General features: G+C 47.1%; 1 protein-coding gene across 2 annotated transcripts in view; it reads left to right on the top strand.

Moving 5' to 3' along the window:
- The window catches only part of Thsd4 (thrombospondin type 1 domain containing 4), a 579,159-nt gene that overhangs the window by 108,331 nt on the left and 449,115 nt on the right, over positions 1-21,713 (top strand). For both annotated transcript variants that reach the window (XM_016003663.3, XM_076575392.1), the window contains exon 5: positions 16,686-17,133. In XM_016003663.3, coding sequence (XP_015859149.1) covers positions 16,686-17,133 — 448 coding nt within the window. The remainder of the gene's footprint in view (positions 1-16,685; positions 17,134-21,713) is intronic.

Here is a 21,713-nt window from a genome sequence, read left to right as displayed (position 1 = left end):
GCCCGCTGGAAGGGCAGCAAACACTCTTAACCGCCAAGACATCACTGCACCCCGTTGGCTTAATCTTAACTGTAAAGTCTCCTTACCATGTAAAGTAACATTACAGGTTGATAGAAATCCTTTAGGCTGACACTAGCCAGCCTGTTAGACTAGAATACCTCAAGATCTTTAGGATTTCCAAGTGGTAGAAAATTTCCATTCAAGTTGGACAACCTACCACCCTTCTACAGTGTCCCTGGTTGTTGTTTGTGGAATTAGGTGATATTTCTCAGAAAAACAAGGAGGGAAACCACACATTCCCCACCCTACCCCTAAGTGTTTTTATTCCAACTTGTGGTATTAATTAGGAGTGGTTATAATAATGAAGTTAAGACATGCCCGAGGCAGCTGGTGTAGCGTCCACAGCTCTGCATCCCAAAGCCATAGCTGTTCCTAGTTCTCACAAATGCTTCGGGTCTGGGGAAGTCACCTCATTTCTCTGGGCCTTCGTTTCCACACTGGTGAAGTAAAATGGTTTTGTCGTCAAGGGCTTTTATGTGTCACAGTGGTAGGCTGTTGTATGTGTTTATGACAGGGTCTCATGCAGCCCAGGCTGGCCCTGAGCTCACTATGTAGCTGAGGATGCCCTTCCCTTTGATCCCCACAGGGCTGGGCATCAAAACTTGAGTTTATGCATGCTAAGCAAGCGTTTCACTATTTACTGTTTTAAATAATACTACCCTTGCTTTCGACATCCAGTATAAATGGAAAAGAAGGCGGCTAGGAGATTCAGCTCGTAGGCATGTTTTCAAGCATGCTTCTGGAACATTTAACAGTTTCCCTTTCTCCTCTCTATGCATGGATGTTACAATTCCTCAAAGCCGTGTCTTCAGACTTCTGTCTCGTCCTATGGATTCTTCTTAAGTGTCACTCACTTCCACTGGTCTGGGGCGGGGGGGCTGCGGGTTTCAGGCTTTTTGCATTAGAAGAACTCCCATTTCTTACCTTGTTGAAGTTCCTGGAGCTGGGAGTCATTAGGTCCTACTTCCTGTCTCAGATTCATCGTTAGCTGATGGCAAGACCTAGGGGAATTGCTTAATGTAATCTATAAAACATGGATAATTGCATGTCCTCTGTCCACCACAGGGGTGTGTCATAGGGGGGAGGGGAGTCAAATGAGGTAACAGCTGTAAAAGTTCTTCACAAAATATAAAACTGCTCAAAACAACATAATGTAGCTATTTTAATATCATTAAGCAGATAGTCTTGGGGAGTTGTTCTATAACTTCTTATATGTATGTATTTAAGCATGCTCATGTACATGTGTATTTATATGCATGTGCTTGTGTGTTATGTGTGTGCATTTTTTAAAATTTTATTATTTATGTGTATGAATGTGTGTGCTCACACGCATGTACGCACGTGCCAAGCTTCATTAGTTTTCAAACAGGACAGATAGGAGCACATCTCCATCACGGGTTCTCTTATCCCGTCCCACCTCGCCCTGACCCAGCCCTGGCTGCAGGTAGCAATCCTCTGTTTCCCAGGTCCACCCTTTCCACCCACTCAGTCCTAAGCCATTCACGTTCTCCCATTGTTAACTCAGGGATAATATGTTAATTCTGTCCTAGGGCTCCTGGAGCTGAGGGCTCCCTTCCTGTTGGAGAGGAAGCGTTGCTGTGAGGCACTCTTCCCAGCGCTCCCTAGATACCTAGGGAGTTTCATTACTTAGTTCAGGGGTGGGGTGAGGCTGAGGGAGTCTTTTAGAAACCACATGGTAAGGAGAAGAGAAGCATAATGCTTGTCGGTGTTTCTTTTTGGAAAGCCATCTTGGACCGTGCCGGGAAGGCAAGGAGAAAGCAGGCCCATGTGTTTGCCGTACAAGCTCTGTGTCCTGGTTTTGTTGTTGACTTTCTCGCTCTTCCAAGGTTTGTTTCCGTCCCTTGTGAGTCAGGAATACAACGTGGCCCTTGAGTTGTTTGACAAGAAGTTACCTGTGGATGCTAAGCAGATAAGCGCTTGAATGCGCCTTGGTTTCGCTTGAATGCGCCATGGTTTTTGGATGCCGAACCTTAGTCCTCAGTCTGTCGCAGGGCTGGGCTCGCCTCTGTGTACTTTGATGCCTGTAGGTTAGGGAAGACTGGAGCCAGATCGTGAGGCCTTGGTTACTCTAATCTTAGACAAGCCTCCAAAGAGCCCTTGTTCACTCCTCGTGGCATTTTGGTAAGTGTCAGAAGTATTCCATTAGTTATCAGAACAAAGATCACAGTCGCTGTGAAGAATGCTGCATTGAACCCTCTCCAAGCCATTCAAAACTGATTCAAGAAGAGAGAGAGACAGCAGACCATGGAAAAAGCCTGCCTACAATATTTGTGATCCGGAGGGTGGGGATCCTGGCTTAGACTGTGGAACCCTGGGGCTTCAGGGCATGCCTAGTGGTGGCCTCAATTGCCTACATTAAGGACAGAGGGGAATTTCCTGTGTGAGTAACTGGCATTTCCTTCACTGGTGCTGCTTGCTGGAGCCTGCACATGCTGCTGAATCTGTCGTAGTAGTGACGATCATTTATGTGCATTACTTCAGTCTTGGCCACCCCCCGCCCCCCAGACACTGCGCTGAATTAAAGATGGCCACACTGTCTTGCCATAGTGTAGGGCAGGGTGGGACTTCAGTGCAGAGGTCTTGACCCTGGGGAACTTGCTCTTCCCACTGCAGAGCTCACAGTGTGCATTCAGGGGACATCACCACAGTAGAGGCATGAAGAGTGGCCGCTGTAACTGTATTGCCCAGCCTTCTGTTGGTGCTCGGAAAAAAGTGCTCACAGCCCTCTGGCAGCCCCGGGTCTTTCAGGTCCTTGCTTTCTTATCGACCTCACAGGCCTTCCCCTGCATGTAGAGGTCTTTGTCTTATTTCCATTAACAACAAGAAGCAGAACACTTCACCTAGAGTGGCAGTTTCCTCTGCACAGGAGGCTGAATAACCCTCCCTCCCCCCTCCAAGGCTCTCAGTCCCTAATCCCTGGAGTCTATAAACGCTTCCTTATTCGGAAAACGGTCTTTGCAGATATGATTAATTTAAGCATCTTGGGATGGGGAGATGATCCTGGATTATCCAGGAGGTGCTTTTTTTTTTTTAAGTTTTACAATTAATATTTCTTTTTTTTTTTTTTGGTTTTTGGAGACAGGGTTTCTCTGCGTAGCTTTGCGCCTTTCCTGGAGCTCACTTGGTAGCCCAGGCTGGCCTCGAACTCACAGAGATCCGCCTGGCTCTGCCTCCCGAGTGCTGGGATTAAAGGCGTGTGCCACCACCGCCCGGCCCTACAATTAATATTTCAAGTCAGCATACAAAGCAATGGGTTTCATTACCACATGTTCATACACATATGTCAATATATTCTGACCTTAATAGGAGAGGAATCGATTGTAATGGTCGGGGGAGAGAGAGTAGCAGAATACATGTGACATCAAAGTAGATGTCACATTTGAGTGGGCAAAGGGACCGGCAGGAGGGGAGTGAGCAGGAAAAGGAGGGACAGTGTGGGGAGGGGACTTAAATGCAACCTTGAGTCTTTATCAGAATGGGCAGATAGGGTTTGATAAGCAGATATAGAGGACAAAGTGATATGGAGGCAGGATTGAAGATGCTGCTCTTAAAGACTGAAGGGATGTGGTCATGAGCTAAGGGTCGCTGGCAGTCACCAGGTGCTGGAGGAGATAACATATGGATAAGTTATGTGTTGTATAGTGGTGGGGTACAGTAGAGGAAATGTGTTTTAGGGTTTTTGTTGCTATGTGGGCAATGTGGAGTCTGTTACACAAACCAAGATGTCCCTGTCAGCAGGTGATAGAACCTTCTGTAGTCACTGTTGTGTGTCCTTTACTGGAGACACCATGTGGCTCAGGATTGCGGTCCAGAGGGATCAAGGTCCTGTGGACACGGCTTTCAGTGAGTAACGGTGACTTCAAATGTATCATCTCCGGGGCTATGAGGGGTAGTCACTGATTTTGTGGGAGTTTTCCAGAGTGGCTAAGGAAGCCAATTCACCATCCGAGGCTCTGGCTTAACTTGACAGTGCTCATGTCTAAACCTAAACACTCACACTGTCCCTCCCTCGTTTTATAGTATGAGAAGCATTCTGTGCTTAGATAATGATTGACAAGCCCTGAGTCCCAGAGCATGCTTGTATGTGAGAGAGAGAAAGAGAGAGAGATTTCTGCTTTCCCAGCATTAGGATTATAAACACCATGCCTTGGGGGGGGGTGTTATTTGTTTGTTTGTTTTTAATGTGGGTTCCGGGCTTGGATCCAGGTCCCTGAGTTGGGAAGGCAAGCCCATTACTAACTAAGCTATCTCAGTCCAAGCCCCTGCTCTTAACTACTGAGATTCTCTGCCTGCTCCGGACTCTGCTGCAGCTGCCTGGTCCAGGCCAGGCCAAGCCCCCTGGGGCCTGTGTTTTGCTTTCCAGGCTCACAATATTTTCTTCAATCTCTCATGAGCCTTGTCCTTGTAGAAACATCTGATCTTCATGGGCCCCTGTGGATGCAGCAGCAATGGGCAGACATTTCCCTATTCCTCAACAAGGGTAGCATACAGTCCCTTTCATTCTAGTGCTGAAGACATTTTCTTTCTGGCTTTAGAGAAACAGGGTTTTTTGTTTTGTTTTGTTTTTCATTTTCTAGTAATTTCTCATTCTAAGTTGCCCGTGTCCATCATCTGCTATGAATGTGAACTTGGCATTTAAAAACTTATCATTTGCAATTGTCTATGTTCCTTAAGAGCTTATCAGTCATCCATTCAATAAGATTCATTAATATAATAAATGATATCTGTGCACCACAGCGTTACCAGCTTGGCAGGCTGTGTAATGTCCCCTAGCCTCAGTTTCCTCTTTTAAAATGAGAGACATGACCTATTTTACTTGTTTGCATTGGTGGTTAAGTGGTGGTCACATGCAGAAAGCCCTGGCAGGTGTTTGACGCGACAGCATTTTGAATACCACATACATTATTTAAATATACTGTGCTAAACATTTTTAGAGGTCAGGTAAAACTCTGGGAAGAATCTCTGTATCCTTCACTGAACTAAGAGCAAGAGATGCACCCTTAAATTAAAGGGAGTCGTTTAATGCAAGGAAGATTCACAATTATGTGTGATTCCCCCCCACCCCCGCGCCCATATTTCTAATGAAGAAAAAGATGGAGTGATATATGGTAATTGGACCCATAGAAAACGGTGTAGGGGGCTGGGGAGTTGGCTCCGTTGGTGAAGTGGTTGCCTTGCAAGCATGAGGTTCTGGGTCCAAGCCCCAGAAGCCATGTGAAAATGCTGTTTGTGATGGTGAGCACTTGTCGTCATAGGGACAGGAGAGAGAGCGGAGATGGGAGGGTCTCTGGGGATCACTGGTGAGTCAGCTTAGCCCGGCAGCTCTGGGGCAGAAAGAGATCCTAATGCAAAGGAAGAAGGAAAGGGGAGGAATGAATCATAGTCAAGTTTGTCCTCTGACCTCCACACACATAAACACACATGTGCACCTGCATACACACATGCATATACACATACATGCACACATGCACACATACTGGTCCATGTACACATGCACACACGTGCACACATGCATATCCATGTACACATACACACACACACACACACACACACACACACACACACACACACACACACACAGAAAGTAGCATACTAATATACAAATTCCGAGTGGAAGAGATTGATCCAGAATCCAAGGGAAACAGCATTGCTTCCTCTGCCTGTCACATAAAAGATACTCAGAAACCATAATTCATGTTAGAATCATTATCATTACTGTGTTAATGGATTCAGCAGAACTTGCAGAAAATCAATCTTAAGTTTTCTTCAGGCCGCAGAGGGTCAGCCGCAGAGGCAAGGGACACTGTTTCAGAGGCCCCCCAGGGGAGAGGGGTTAGGAGCCAATGTTCACTCAGTATCTGCCCTGGCCAGGCCCTTTGCCCCGCAGGTAATCCCATTCAGTTCCCCTTAAACCCTTGTAGTCCCAAGAGCCGCTGGAGCTCAGATTACAGCCCACATTGGCAGCAGCGTGGACTCCCAAGAGGTCTTCTCTTACTCATACCAGAAGAATGAAAGCATTCACTGTTCTTTTAGGCAAAGCCGTTCCATAGCTCTCAGTGCCATGTTTGGCTCTCAGCCTCTGCTGTGGTCCCCACATTGAGGTCAGAGGCTCTCTCTTTAACCTTTAGAGCAGTGCAGTCTTCATGGGAACCACCACTGGGGAGTAGCCACCGCAGCCCTGCCTTGTGCTCAGCACTTCCTGGGAGTGATTTCACCAAGTCTGTACACTAGCCAGAAGGAACAGGCATGGCTGTCTCTCTTTAGCTGCTGGACAGAGGAGCCGCGCAGGGGCTTGCCCATGGTGTCACAGGTCATGAGGGGCCTAGCCAGCCAGGCTGATGGAATATCTGGGGTCTTCCTACATCCTCCTATGTTACCACCTCTAGAGCCAGTTAAAGTTTACCCCCCTGTCCCTTACACCACCCTCGGGGATGCCTTGCTGAGCAGAATGTAGGGTGTGAAAACAGTCTTTGCTTGAATGCCTCTCTCTCAGAGCTCCGCTGGTTCACTTCCAAAGGATGCCTCTTCTTCTGATCAAAGTGATTTCCCCCGTGGGAGGACACGCTGCCTTGCACTCTCAGGTGCCCGTGTGGAATCAATGACCCGTTTGGCTCCAGTTGCCATCTTGGCTTCTGTTTGACCATTGATTGTTCTGCTGTATGGGAGCTGGTTTTCCCTAATGCCCATTCCCCTGTCCTTATTTCTTCCCTTTGGGTCACATTGAATAACACAGCTCCAGAGCTGCCCTGGCAGCCCAGGCCCCCCCCCCCCCCAGGTACACAGGACAGGTGAGCATAGCGGGCGACTTGCTCTTGGGGACATAGCTGATTTTGCAGCATGATTCTGGAAAAGAAGATGCCTCAAGACAATGTCTGGTTGAAGTCTTCTCCAGGGCTTCTTCCCAGGAGGACCAGGTCCATTCTGAAGGTTGTTGCTTTGGTTTATTTTGGAGGGTGATAGTGTACGGGTACCACCCTATGAACTTCACCCACTGAGCGGCAGTGGAGAGGTCGCCAAGGATAATGTCTTCTTAAAGCTTGGCTTCCTCATGAAAAAAAAAAAAAAAAAAAAAGAGGCCTTTTAAACTCCTAGTCCTGTGACTAGAGAGATACTCAGCAGTTAAGAGAGCTTGTTGATCTTCCGGGGGCCTTAGTTCAGGTCCCAGCACCCATGTTAGGTGGCTCTCGACTGTCTGTAACTCCAGCTTCAGGATAGGGTACCCAGTGCCCTCCTCTTCGGGCACCTGCACACTTGTGCCATGCACACATACACAAAGACAAACGTACCATATACACGAACATCACTAAAATCTGAAAACATCATAAAAAGATCAACTTGGAGTCGCTCCAGAACCACCTTCCATCCACTTCTGTTGCCTGTGTCCCTTGACTCCTGACTTCTGGGCGCATCCCCGAATGCCCCTGTGGAACAGCTTTCCTTTTCCTTGAGGGAAACGCACTCATCACACCACAAGTCCCTCCCTCTCCCTGCCTACGCAGTGTTGGGGGGAGGGGGTCCCTTCTTTCATCAGGTGCAGAGCCAGCCTGTCAGTTGTCTCCTACGCTGCCTTTTACCCCTCATCTTAACCAGTCGTGGGGAACAGAGGCAGATCGGGTCAAGCCCTCATCATGCGTTTGTACGCAGTAGTCAGCCAGGAAAGCGATGGTTTTCACTGTCTTAATTTTTATTGCCCAGCCCCTCCCTGGCGGGAGCTACAGTCTTCTGAACTTCTCAAAGGACATCTGCACTCAACCGAAACCATTTGCGTAAAGCCGCTTTGAACCCTGGCTGTGCGTGCTCTCTTTTCCCCTTTGGCAGGTGGTGGAACGGGAACAGAGCTTCAGGGAGAAGAAGCCTCTTCCAAACCTCGGCCGCAAACCCCTTCCTGCCCAGCTTGCTTCAGATAACAGCTTTGGAACACATATGTTTCTGGTCCTTGGTTCTACGCCCTCTTAACTTCTCCCTGTGATTTGGAGCTCTGAGAACTTTGCAGATGGCCACTGGCCACTGGTCTAATTTTGCTGGCTCTTTTTTCTTCCACATAGGGGCTTGGGGCTGCTTTGATTGGTTTATTGGAACACAGAACCTTTGGTCTCTATGAATTAGCCTAGAGCCCTGGGCTTTATTGGCCCATTGGTTAGAAATGTTGGGCATTTAAGCATATGCATGGCATATCAAGTTGAGGCAGGACTAAGCTCCTCCCCTGGTATTAAGGCTGGGTAAGGCAACCTGGTATGAGGAATGGGTTCATGGAAGCCAGCCAAAGGGTTAGGGACAGATCCTGTCCCACCACTAGGCGTCCACAGCAGATCAAGCTATACACCCGCCACACTTATATAGAGGGCCTGGCTCGGTCCCGTGGAGGGTCCCTAGCTGTTGGTCCAGATTCTGTGAGCCCAAGTTAGTTGTTTCTGTGGGTTCCCTTGTGATGACCTTGACACCCCACCCCACCCCATCCCTCACCCCTGCTTGGTTTTTGATCTAGAATCTTTCTGGGAGTACGCACCTTCTCTACTGTGGACTACATTTCAGAAGAATGTTTTGGCTTCTGGTATTTCCACCCCAGCCTTTGGGGGGGTCCATAAGTGGATATTTTATCTTCCTTCTCAAGACATCTGCATATACAAGAATTAAGAGTCTTCACTGAGTTCTCCCTTTGACACTACATCAGGGCAGTTCTGCCGGGAGACATCTGCTTCCACTTCCACACTGAGATAAATGGTGGGTTTTGTAGACGCAGTGTGAAAACAATTGAGTGTGTTGCATATTGCCTTCATGTATTGTAAGCCCTTGTGTGTGTGTGTGTGTGTGTGTGTGTGTGTGTGTGTGTGTGTGTGGTGTGAGGAGGCAATGGTAGTACCCAAGAGTAGGAAATCAAGTGGATCTCTCTCTAGTCCATCCTCTTAGGCTTTGTGCCCAGAAGAAATCAATATTCCATTTAAACCTTTTAATTATTATTTTATGTATATGAGTGTTTTACCTGCATGTATGTACCACACGCATGCAAGTGCCTGGACAGGCCAGAAGGTGGCGTTAGATCTGCTGGAACTGGAGTCCCATGTTTGTGAGCTGCCATGTGGGGGCTGAGAATCAAACCTGGGTCCTCTGGAGGAGCAACAAGGGCTCTTAACTGCTGAGTCACCTCCAGTCTCCCAAGTGTTCTGTTTTTATTGGCTCTGAAATGTAACTTGGGCATGCATGCATTTATTGTATGTGTTCCACTCCCCCCCCACACACACACACACAGGAACAGGGGCCCCTTAAGTCCCGAGTTTAGTGTCCTCTGTGTTCTGTTCTCATTCACTTTACTGTAGTTTGGAGAGCTGCTTCTGTGTATGGGCACCTCCCTGCCTTGTCCTTCAGATGGCTTCCTCATTACTCCAGTATCTGAATGTATCATAACACAGCTGGCTCTGGATTCCCCTGCTGAAGGGCATCCGGACTGTGTGTGCTTCGGGATTGTGATCCACAGTCACAATTCAGGGAGCGACATGGCTTACTACCATGTCCTAGGCAGCTGCCATGCTGGTAACAGACTTTCCCCAAAGCATGCGGTTCTCTCTGTACTCAGCCAGGGCTGCAGCCTCCTACTGATCTCTGGTTATTGCCCCTCAGTTCCTCTCCTGTCTGCCTGCTACACCGATTCATGCTCTCCTTGAGGGTGGAAGGATGATTCGAAGGCCCTAGCCCTCCTCCGTTGCCTGTGGTAGAAGCTGTACTTCTGCCCTCTGCAGCCTAGATGTTGGCTCTTCACCAACACAGGCCACACCTAAAGATTCCTTTCCCTTGTGATCAAGACAGGATCTCAGACTGTAACCCAGGTTCTTCTTGAACTCACTACTGTAGCACAGGCTGGCCTTGAATGTCCAGTAGTACTCCGGTTACAGTCTCCTGAGTGCTGGGTTGACAGGCATTTGCCACCATGCCCCATTTGCGATATCTGGCTGTTTTATGGTGTTACAATCTTCAGTCTCATTCTGGAAATGAGCTCTGGGAAAGAGAAGGTGTTACTGAAAGAGATGCTGGGAATGATCCTCAGACCATCCCTCCTGCTAGAGTACCAGGGTGCTACAGGTTCAGCAGACCTTGTTTCTTGCACATCTGCCAGCACTGAGAGGAACAGCTGTTAGAGGTAGTTCCTACTGGTGTGTGTGTGTGTGTGTGTGTGTGTACACAATCTTTATTTTTTGCTTGAGATGTCTCTGGTAGCCCAGGCTGACCTCAAATTCACTATGTAGCTGGAAATGACTTTGGACTCCTGGTCCTCCACCTCCCAAATGCTGATATTACAGGTGTGTAATCTCACCTAGTTTTTACAGGAACCCAGGGCTTTGCGTCTGGCTAAGCAAGTTGTCTGTCAGCTGACCTATAGTCCTAGTCCCTAAAAACCCTTAAAATGGTTTTTGTTTTTAAATCGTATTCATCTGTTCTTTGAGGATTTCATACATGCATTCATGCAGTGTGTCTTGATCCTCTCTACCCTTCTTTTTCTTCAACTCCTCCAGATATCCCCGGAAGTTCCTCACCCAACTTTATAGCCCATTTGCCTTTTCTTTATAATCATTGGGTCCAATTAGAGCTGCCTGTATGCGCATGGGTATAGGCCATTCAGTGGAGCATGGGCAACCTACTAGAGGCCACACCCCCAGAGGAAAAGGACTCTTTCTCAGTTGCAGCCACCAACTGCCAATAACTTGAAGCTAGGGGTGGGGTCTCCTGATTCCCTCTCCACCCACACTGGAATATTGGCTGGCTTGGTCTTGTACAGGTTTTGTGTAGAAAGCCTCAGCTGCTGTGTCTTATGAAATAATAATTTAAGATGTGTTACATTTGCTCATGCTATGGAACATTTGTTTTAATGATGCAAAGATGTGTTGCATTCTTTTATGTTGCATTTGTTTAACTCTGTGAAGCTGTGTTACTTTGCCTGTCTGAAATACCTGATTGGTCTAATAAAGAGCTGAACAGCCAGCCAATAGTGAGGCAGAAGAGAGAAATATGCAGGGCTGGCAGGCAGAGAGAATAAATAGGAGAAGAATGTTAGAGAATCAAGGAAGAAGCAAAAAAAGGAAAAGACAAGGACACAGGGGCCAACCATCCTGTTACACAGCCTGCAACGGAGTAATAAAGAAAGAAAGAAAAACAGAAGTAGAGAAGGGTAAAGCCCAGAGGCAAAAGGTAAATGGGATAATTTAAGAAAAGCGGGCTAGAAATAAGCCAAGCTAAGGCCAGGCATTCATAAGTAATAATAAATCTCATGTGTGGATTTATTGGGGAGCTGGGTGGCGGGGCCCCCAAATAGAAAAGAGTGAAAAACAACCAACTACAGCTATGAGTTCCTGAGTGCTCTGTCATGTCCAGAAGGCCCTGTTTTTACAACAGTACTAAAAGCTTTTTTAAGAGATAATGTTTGCTCTTACCATGAACTGTGAGTGATGGTCATCACTGCAAATCCCTTTCCCTCCTGCTTTTCCTGGCTTCAAGGACCATGTGGAAGGAGGGGGAGAGCAGGAGGTTGCCCATGTATGTCTTGAGTCAGGAGTAGAGGCAACCTTCAGACTCAGCATCTCTGTACTTGGGAGTCTGTGATACATAGCATCACATTTCCGAATGCTAGAATTTGGTACTTACACTAGCGTGTAAAAAACCCTGGCTTAGTAAGTGTTTTTGCTTGCTAAAGAGCAGTCAAAAGTCAGAATGTGGCAGAAAGGACCTCTTCCACTCCTGTGGGCATTCTCTATTAGACACAGTATGGGCCATGTTTTCAACAGAATCTCGTGCAGGGACTTCTATCCACCCTTACCCCACCCAGTCTACTCTCTGCAGGAAGATATGATCATTCTGTCCCCAAGCACCATTGCCGTCTTCTCTGGGGAAGACTTATTTCTCCTAGCAACTTGACTCCTGTACCTGTGTGCAAGGAATGTTACTTCTCTGGTTGTGGAAAGCCCTGCACCTCCCCAGCAAAGCCATGCAAGGAGGCTTTGGCACACTCGGAGCACCAGAACCCTTAGGTGGCCCCTCTGCAGAGTTCTCACTCCCCTCAGCTCTCAGGCTTCCTTCCTCGGGGCGTCTTGAAGGTGGCAGTCACAGGGGCTATTGCTCTCCGGGATGTTGGATCCTTGAATGTAATTAATGTTAGCACAGCTGAGGGGCTGGATCTCTTGTCCGGACCTGACTGAGCTATAGGGAAAACAGAATAGAAATAAACATGGAAAGTATAAGAAACACAAACAGGCCTGCTTCCCAAAGGCCCCTCACGGCCTGTTCTATGCCATGCTGGGAACTAAGAGGTGGCGAGCCATCTATTGGTTACAAGTGGCTGTGTTAGCCTTGCCTGAGTGGCTTTTTAGCTAAACAGATAGGCATGCACAGATTGGAATTCTAAATTCTTCATTCCTTTAAAAAAAATGTATGTGGATGCATTTGCATGTTCATGTGTGTGCATATACACATGTGTGTGACCTGGGTGTTATTTCTTAGTGTGTTCTCTCTCTCTCTCTCTCTCTCTCTCTCTCTCTCTCTCTCTCTCTCTCTCTCTCTCTCTCTCTCTCTCTCCCCTCCCTCCCTCCCTCCCCCCTCTCTCTCCCTCTCCCCTTCTCCTTCCTTCCTTCTTTCCTTCCCTCCCTCCCTCCTCCTTCTTCTTTTCTTTTCTTTTCTTTTCTTTTTTTTTAAACAGAGTTCCTCACTAGCCTGGAACTCACAAATAGGCCAGGCTATCTGTCTGGTCCACAAGCCCTAGGGGTCTGCCCATCATCTCTGCCTCCCCAGTGCTGAGATTACAAGCTCACTTCCCCATTGGCTGTTGAAATGTGGGCTCTGAGGATTTAACCAGGGTCTCCATGCCTGCGAGGCAATTATTTCACTGACTAAGCTACCTGTCCAGCCTATTTTTTTCTCTCATTTTGAGAATAGAGGGGGTGACTCAGCTCTTGCTGGACCTTCCTTCCTAGTCCGAGGACCTATTTCTTCTCTAGGTGTCGAGAAGTTTCCCACCCAACAAAGAACACTTGATTCTTACATAGAGGGAAGTGGCCTTGTCCTTGGGGCCACAGTTAATTAATACTCTTTTTTTTAAAATTTATTTATTTATTATGTATACAGTATTCTGCCTGCATGTATGCCTGTATGCCAGAAGAGGGCACCAGGTCTCATTACAGGTGGTTGTGAGCCACCATGTGGTTGCTGGGAATTGAACTCAGGACTTCTGGAAGAGCAGTCGGTGCTCTTAACCACTGAGCCATCTCTCCAGCTCCTAATTAATACTCTTTAGATAAAATACAATATTTCACTTGATCTTAGTATATTTTATCACTACTCAGACTTTTGGCTATTTCATATCAAAGAAATGAAAGAAATGCAATAAGAGGCTTACTTCCCTTGGGTGTCAGTGACTGGAGCCATTCATTTGTGCTTTACCGTTTTCAGTGGTTAATTATTATTTTCAATTAAATTACTTTATGCATATGAATGTTTTGCCAACATTTATATCTCTGCACTATGTGTGTGCAGTTTCTGAGGAGGCCAGATCTCCTGGGATTGGAATTAGAGAAGGTTGTGAGCCCCTCTATTGCTGTTACCCTATGTTAGGAGTCAAGGACTCAGAAATCAAGCTGCTCACAATCATGTCCGACTTGCTTGCTCATCGTAGTCTGTTTATCAGACTCGAACTACCATTTAATGCTTTCACATCATTGCCTTTCCAAAGGTGGGGGGTTCCAGGATATTTTGAACGGTTTTAGAGTGTTGGGAAGAGGCGCCCTCCCCCCTCCTCCCACCCCAGAACCGATGACGATGTGAATAGAAAACTAGACGTTTGTATATGTGTCTTACCCTTTGGGGTGAGGGTCTGCTTTGGGGAAGATGTTTCCATAGTCATCCATCCCAGCAGCTCCTTTCTCGGCTGCCCATGAGTGTTATTAAGCAGGCTTCATCAGTGTGTGCTGAGTGAGTGATCGCAGGGCGGCCTGTCCACAGGCAAGCAGACCTCTAATGTAGGCCACAGATGCAGAGGGCTATTCGGTTTTGCTTCATGGCCATTGCTACCTTTTTCTTCACTAAAACCCATCATTTCTCATCTTGAATTTTGACCCCTTTGTTTGGAAGTTCAGTTCAGTTCCGTGACTTTGTTCCTCAAAGCTCTGAGTCTGTGGACCAGCAGCTCTGGACTCCCCTGGGAGATTGCTGGAAATGCAGGGTCTCCAGCTCCATCCCAGACCTCTCAAGCCAAAGTGCACTGCCCCACTCCCAACCCCCGTGTGGTGTGGTGTGTGTGTGTGTGTGTGTGTGTGTGTGTGTGGTGTGTGTACACTCACATGAAGAGGCCAGAGGTCCAAGTTAGGAGTCTTACTTAATCACTCACCTCCTTACATTTTGAAGTAAAGTCTCTCCATGGACCTGGGGCTCCCTGGGCCAGCTAGGTTGGCTGGCCAGCAAGCCAGCTTTTTTTGTGGGTGAACTGGGGGGATCAACTGAGCTTCTCATGCTTGCACAGCAAGTGCTTTACCAAGTGAGCCACCTCTGCACCCCAGAACCTGCATCCCCACAAGGTCTTCGGCACCAGCAACTGTGAGATGTTCTCCCCGGTTGTCTGGGTTTCTCCATTACCTTCAGCTAGAGTCTCCACTGAGCACTTACTTTGGGGCTGGATTTCAATTTTGGTAGATTTTCAGAACTTAAAAACATACACACTGCAAAATTCCTTCCTTTGCCTTCCTATGATGTCATTCATTTTACCTGGCCTGCCACAAGAAAGAACAAGGCAAACGGGGTCCAAGTCCTATATGTATGCTAAGACTAACTTCTTAATGGCATCTGTTAAAGCCTCCACCATTAACTGAGTCCCAAGTGTTGCCAAGATTAATTGAGAAATGCCTGAAGGTAAAATAAATACTGCTGCTTAGTTTAATTCAAAACCGTATCAGCCAAGAATGGAGGTGCAATTAGTGATAAAGATGTTAATAATTAGTTGTGCTCTGTTAAGTTTTATATTCATGCTTATATAGAGTGGAGAAAGAATTTCCCCAGGAGGGCAAAAATCAATGTTTCACCTTGATTGCTATTTTAATGTGCTTATTTTAATGGGGCCATCCTGTAGAAACCCTTGGGCACATTTCCAGTTTTACATAAATGTAGAATTAATTATTATGGAAGCATATAATTTTAGAGTTGGAGCGACCTTGGCGGTCATTTCATCCAGTGTAGTCATTTCTCAAATAAGACTGGAATTGCTTAAGTCCTTCTGCAGAGTGGTGGATGCCGCCGGGTGAATCTCCTCTCGATGACCAGGATGCCTTCTTAGATCTCTTGGGCATGTGTGTTTCCTGTTGCCTCACAATCCCCCCAGACACAGCGAAGTAGATTAATTCTAAGGGTCGTACCCTCATCTGCATTCTGCCTGGCTGTTTTAGGTTGTGAGGTTGGGGTCCTGGAACATGTTCCTGGTTCCCTTTTGTTTTTCTGCTCCATTCCTCGCTCTGCATTTTGTCCCCAGTGTTTGCATAACAAATTGACACGTGTGGAGCTGGAGAGTGGGTCCTCTTCTTGCAGAGGACCTGAGTTCCGTTCCCAGTGCCCACATCGGGCAGCTTACAGCCTTCTGTGACTGCGGCTCCTGAGGATCTGGTGCCCTCCTCTGTCCTCCCCAACACAAGTAAAAATAAAAGCTAATTGACTAAAATGACAGGCAGCTGAGTTCTGGACTAGACTCGGTTTTTCTTTGCAGCACTGGTGCTAGGGATGGAATGCAAGCCTCGTGCGTGTGGAGGATGTTCTCTACTGGTGAGCTCCATCCCCAGCTTCGCTGCTTTTTAACCCGCGTGTTAGAACCGACTGTATCTTCCCACTGGTGGCATGAGATTGGACATGGAGGAGTATTTATACCATGGCAGGGGCACATGCTTCGAATCAGGGCCTTTTGACTTGGAGACATGCAGTGGTTAAATATTCATGAGCACATCCACTGCACATGCGATTTTTGCAAGGCCTCAGCAGGCAGTTCATCTTGACAAAATCTGGAGTCGTGCCAGCACAAGGACAGCTCATTGCTTAGCATGGGTTTCCTCAGGAATCATGGAATGGTAGACAATCGCTTGTTACCCACTGGTCTTTTAAGGTCAGTGCAAGGTAGGTCTCAGGACTGTAGTGGGATGTCATGGTTCAGGCTAAGCTCCACTTCCCCAAGAAAGTAAGCTCTTTGGATATGCATGGTCATGGAGATCATGAGAAATTTAGACACAGCTGAGTGAGAAAAAAACAAAACACATTATAAGGGGGGAAAGTGAATGGGAAAGTAATTGTTGCTGAAGTTGCAACTGTGTGTTTACAGGTCTCAGAAACCCTGAGTAGCTCCTGTAGAAATGCTCAAGCTTCATGATGCAGCAAACTTACACTGACCACAGCTTGTGATTCTAACTTTGTGTCTAACCGCTTACATTATCTGCAGGTCATCCGACCACTGATTCCTACCTCCATCCTACTTTAGTCTCTAGGGAGCCTCTGCTCTGGCTTCCATGATGTCTCTTCAGGGCCATGGGTCCAGAGCTCTTGAGTTGGTATACAAATTCACATGACTCTGTTGGTCTTTGTTGTGTGCCTATCTTTAGGAGCAGGACCCGAGGTCCCATCGGCCCTGGCAAGTATGGCTACGGGAAGGCGCCCTACATCTTACCGCTGCAGACGGATACCACACATACTCCACAGAGGCTTCGGAGACAAAGGCCTTCATCCCGGCATTCCAGGTCCCAGGAGGCATCTGCTTCTAGGCAGGGATACAGACCACCAGCCCACCAGTTCTCCCACAACGGACCTCTCTACCAAAGTGACAGTGGCCCCCGTTCTGGACTGCCGGCTTCTGAGGCCTCTATCTACCAGCTGCCCCTGACTCATGATCAGAGCTATCCTGCAGCTCCAGGTCTCTTCCACAGCCCGGAATTGAGCAGTAACAGTGGTGCCAGGCCCCAGGGGGCAGCTCAGGCCTTTTCCCAGCCTCTGCGATCTACAGCAATCTCCTGCATCGGGGCCTATCGGCAGTACAAACTGTGCAACACCAATGTGAGTACACAGCACCTCAGTCTGGGCTTGGAGGAAGCTGCTTGTCTTCATTTCGGGGCAGCTGGCACCCAGTACAGGGAAGGTTGAGGGGGACCATGTTAACAAGCCTTTCATCTCCTCTCTTTTCCCTCCATGTATTTATCCGTATGTGTTGCATGTGTGTGTGTGTGTGTGTGTGTGTGTGTGTGTGTACCTATTTACGTGTGTGCACAGGTGTGTTTAGGGCAGAGACCTGTGTCAGATGTCTTCCTCACTCACTTTCTACCTTATTTTTAATTTATTTTTTTTCTTGTTAAATATTTTTTTATTTTTATTTCTGTGTATGTGTGGGGGCCTCTGTGCATTTATATACATCGTGTGGGCACAGGAGCATGTGGAGGCCAAAATAGGACCTTTGGGTCCCTTAGAACTGGACAGTTGTGAGCTGTCTGATGTCGGTGCTGAGAACCGAACCTGGGTCTTCTGGAAGAGCAGTATATACTCTAAACTGCTGATTTGTGCCTCCAGTTCCTCCTTAATTTTTAAGGCATGGTCTTGTTGACTCTGGAGCTTGCTGATTCAGCTATTCTAGCTGGCCAGCAAGCCCCAAGGATCCTTCTTTTTCTGTCTCCCCAGCACAGGGATTATAGGCACACATCACCACACCCTTTTGCGGCAAGCACTTGACAGGATGTGACATCTCCTTAGCCTCAACAATCTTTATTCTTTGCTCATGAGTCTATGGGTCAAGTGAAGTTTGGCTGCCAAGGAAGTAGGTATTTGGGGAGGAGCCACCTAGCAATCTTCTTGGAGGCGCCTTGCTACTCCATAGAGTAAACACTTCAGGTGATGTCCCCCAAAGGAGAAAGTGGTGAGATCATGAAGAGTCCCATGTTAGGAGAGAAAGCGGGACAGCTGGGATAGTAGATGCATGCAGCGTGCTCTGGCCAGCAAGGACGTTCTCACCTGAGGGAGTATCTTCAAGGATTTTAAGAATTTGAATAGCTGTCACGGTGCGGATGGTCTGAATACTCACTCTGGACATTAGTTCACTAAGTGGTTGCTGACCCCTCCTTTTCCCGTGTTTCAATCATCTCTGCTTTTATGAATCACCCACCTCAAGCCAGCCCTCGCAGGCCTGCTTCTCCTGCCTCCTCTGATCCTCTGCCTGACTCTATGGCTTTGCTGCCCTCTCTGTTTTTCATTTGCAAAGCAAGGTTCACCAACTTGGGGGCCACCACAGCTACTGATAGGAAAGCAAGTGGTGGTCACAAACTGTGTGATCGGGTACACTGCTTCTAATGGCGGTGCTGAACCCGGCAGAGAAGGGAGAGGAAGGGGGCCGGGGAAGAGGTTAAGTTTCTAAGCTGCTACAGTTTTCATTAATAATTTAATCTGCCTTAATACTCGTCAGTGGGTAACAGGACAGCTGCTACATATTAGCTTCAATTTCCTCATTAAAAATCTATTTCCTGCTATGGAGTCCATAGAAGTGACTTAATTTGTGATCTTAATAATTCCTCCAAACGCCTACTTTGCCTTTTAGCCTGTTCCTCTGTGGTGAGATTTCGGGGATTATCCATTCCTATAAAGCCCTCATTTTTCTGAAGCCATAGCTAGCCAGCCAGCCAAATTGCAATGAATTCCATGCCATGGAAGATGAAAGCCCCATTGTCTTATTGGACTGAGGATGGAGCTCTGTGGTTGGGCATTTGGCTAGCATGCATGAGGCTCTACATTTGATCCTCTGTAATGAAAAAAAAAAAAGTCACATCTACTTTATAGTGTTGTTATGAGGATCAAATGAGGTGTGTCTAAAAATGTTTTGTGAATTGAAAAAGTAAGGAGTTGCTTGCCTACAGGATCAGATGTGGCTCTTGTTTCAAATAAACATCGCTGTTCTATTAAAATGAAATCAATTCTTTGTTAAAGTAGAACATATTCTCCCATTGACAAGTACATCTTGTAAATCTGAGATCAAAGTAAGTCATAAAGAGAGAGGAAAAGGCAGGGGACGCTGGGAAGAAATGTGAACCATCATCTGCTTAGTCCTTCTTTCATTTGATTTGCATTCTTTTTTTAAAAATGTCTGTATGAGAGAGAGACAGAGATACATGTATGCAGAGACACAGAGAGAGGGTGTATGCTATGTGTGCATGAGTACTTGAGACCAGAAGAGTGTGTCAGATGACCTGGAGCTGGAGTTATAGGCATTTGTGAGTCATTTGAAGTAGGTACTAGAATCTGAACTTGGGTTCTCTGGAAGAACAAGTGATCTTGGCCTGTGAGCCATCTCTCCAGCCCCATGCATATCAATTTATTATCCAGTTACTATTTGCAAAATAGGGAGCTAGGGCCAAGTGTGATAACATATGGCTTTAATCCTAGCACTTGGGAGCCAGAGTCAGGCTCATCTCCATGAGTTGGAGACCGGCCTGTTCTACATAGTGAGGGCTACATAGAAAGAACATGTCTCCAAAAACTAAACCAAAATGGGGCGGGGGAGGGGGAGAAACCAAACAAAATAGAGCTAGGAATGGTACCGACAAACAGAAGTGAGGCAGTCGCCTCTCTGGTCCCTCGGTCCCCTGGCTTGCGTTTTTCAAGCACACACACTGCTGTATCTGTGCTGACAATAGCAGGGCTTGCTCTCATTAGGTAGAAGCTATGGCTTCCCTGGGAGCCAGAGTAAATATACTGAGGAGACTGAAGTGCAGAGAACAATTCATCTGAGTTCATTCATGATGCTACCTGATTTTGGGGGAGGTGTGTTGCATAGGCCAGCTGGGAACTCACGGTGTAGCAGAGGGTGCCCTTGGACTCTGCTGAGACTGTCAGTGTGCACCACCACACCTACTGCTCTGGACATTTTAAAAGTAGGAAATAGTTAAGTCTCCAATGCAGGACAAAACAAAATATCCTATACCTTACTTACAGGTTTCATTCCCCTATTGTTTTGTTGAGACAGTTTCTACAGTGCTTGCCACTGTCCAGGTCACACACCCTGCCTGCCTTTATGGGGAGATCTCATCTCCCATGGGTCCTGATATTGCCTGTCTCCTTTTGACAAGGTCCAGACTTCTTGTGACTCCCACCACAGTCCATGAATACTTGAAAACTTCTCCTTTTTAGGAGTCTCCAAGGCCATTTCTGGCTATGATGATCTCCTAGAAGGTTCTGTGAGATTTAGTATATATAGTTTCTTACAGTGAGAATATACAAGGGAAGCCTGGAAAAGAGAAAGGTACAGGGGATCAAGTCCAAAGACAGCCAGGCACTGGGTCCCAAGAGTCCTTTCCTTTGGAATCTCAGCATGGGTCCTCTATTGACGAATTATTGAGAAATGTGAATTTTCTGCTAGAGACTCATTTCTCTATACTAAAACTTTTTGGGGAGATTTGGTCATGCAGCCATTCTCTGTCTTATTACAAAATCCTAGACTCACAAAGGAAAGTCAGCGTTCTTCATAAACGAGGTTGTTTATACAAATATTTGAATCCTGCCGGCTGTGCTTACCCTTAGAGGGTGAAGAGTACAATCCTGAAGTCTGAGTTCCTAGACTTCAGCCCTGGTTCAGCTTCGCAAACAGGCTTTTCTGAGGAGAGCAATCTCGGCACCTAAGCACCAACGATGTCAGGTAGACATCTTCGGCCCTCCCCTTCCTCACGCCCATGAAGAGATGACATGCCTCCCTAAGTTACGCAGATCTTCCTACTCCAAGAGGAAAAAGCCAAGGACAATAGTCCAGAAAACATTACCTAAACTAACAGAGGATGCAGGCTAGTACTTAGGTCCTCTCTAGAGATGAAAAAGCACGCATGCACTTTCAGTTCTCTCCTGGATAGTATCTGGGAGAAGAGGAAGATGGGGATATGACAGAGTGCAGGCTGCAAACACCAGTTTCTCAACTCCATCCTTGAACTTGTGCTCAGCCTACCTTACTTCAGTTTTGATGAACACCCCCCCATTTCTAAGGTTCCTACAATGAGGGGCTCTATTCTGAGACATATAGCGATGACTATGAGGAGGCTGGATGAGGGGCAAAGATTTTTGCAGAGTTATATAAATTAGAAGCCTGTCTTTTCTCTGCTCATGGCTCCTCCATCCACAGCATAATGGTCTAAAGCAGTGGTTCTCAACCTTCCTAATGCTGTGACCCTTTATACAGTTCCTCATGTTGTGGGGACCCCCAACCATAAAATGATTTTCATTACTACTTCGTAAGTGTAATTTTGCTACTGTTAGGAACTGTAGAGTAAATATATTTAGAGATAGAGGTTTGTTGAGGGGCTCACAATCCACATGTTGTGAACCACTGGTCTAGAGAGCTTTGGGGAAAGTGCTGTTTGAGGTATTTGGCATCGTATATGGTGCTAGAGTACTTGGCAAGCGGGGGGGGGGGGGGGGGGGGGGGGGGGGGAGAATCCTGGGAGCAAAGCATGGGGGCCCGGGCTGGGGAAGATTCTACTGGGTAGGGGACGGTTCGGCTAGGTTTATAAAAATGACCAACAAAGACAAACATGAGCATGTGGGAACAAAGAAAGGCTTAGCCAGGGGCAGGAAGAAGCAGGAGGGATTGTGTCCGGGTCTCAGGTGCCAGC

The sequence above is a fragment of the Peromyscus maniculatus genome, chromosome 7, assembly GCF_049852395.1.
Source record: "Peromyscus maniculatus bairdii isolate BWxNUB_F1_BW_parent chromosome 7, HU_Pman_BW_mat_3.1, whole genome shotgun sequence".
NCBI classification, from domain to species: domain Eukaryota; kingdom Metazoa; phylum Chordata; class Mammalia; order Rodentia; family Cricetidae; genus Peromyscus; species Peromyscus maniculatus.
The sequence above is the reverse complement of the archived record's forward strand: the minus strand, read 5'-3'. Positions and strand labels throughout refer to the sequence as shown.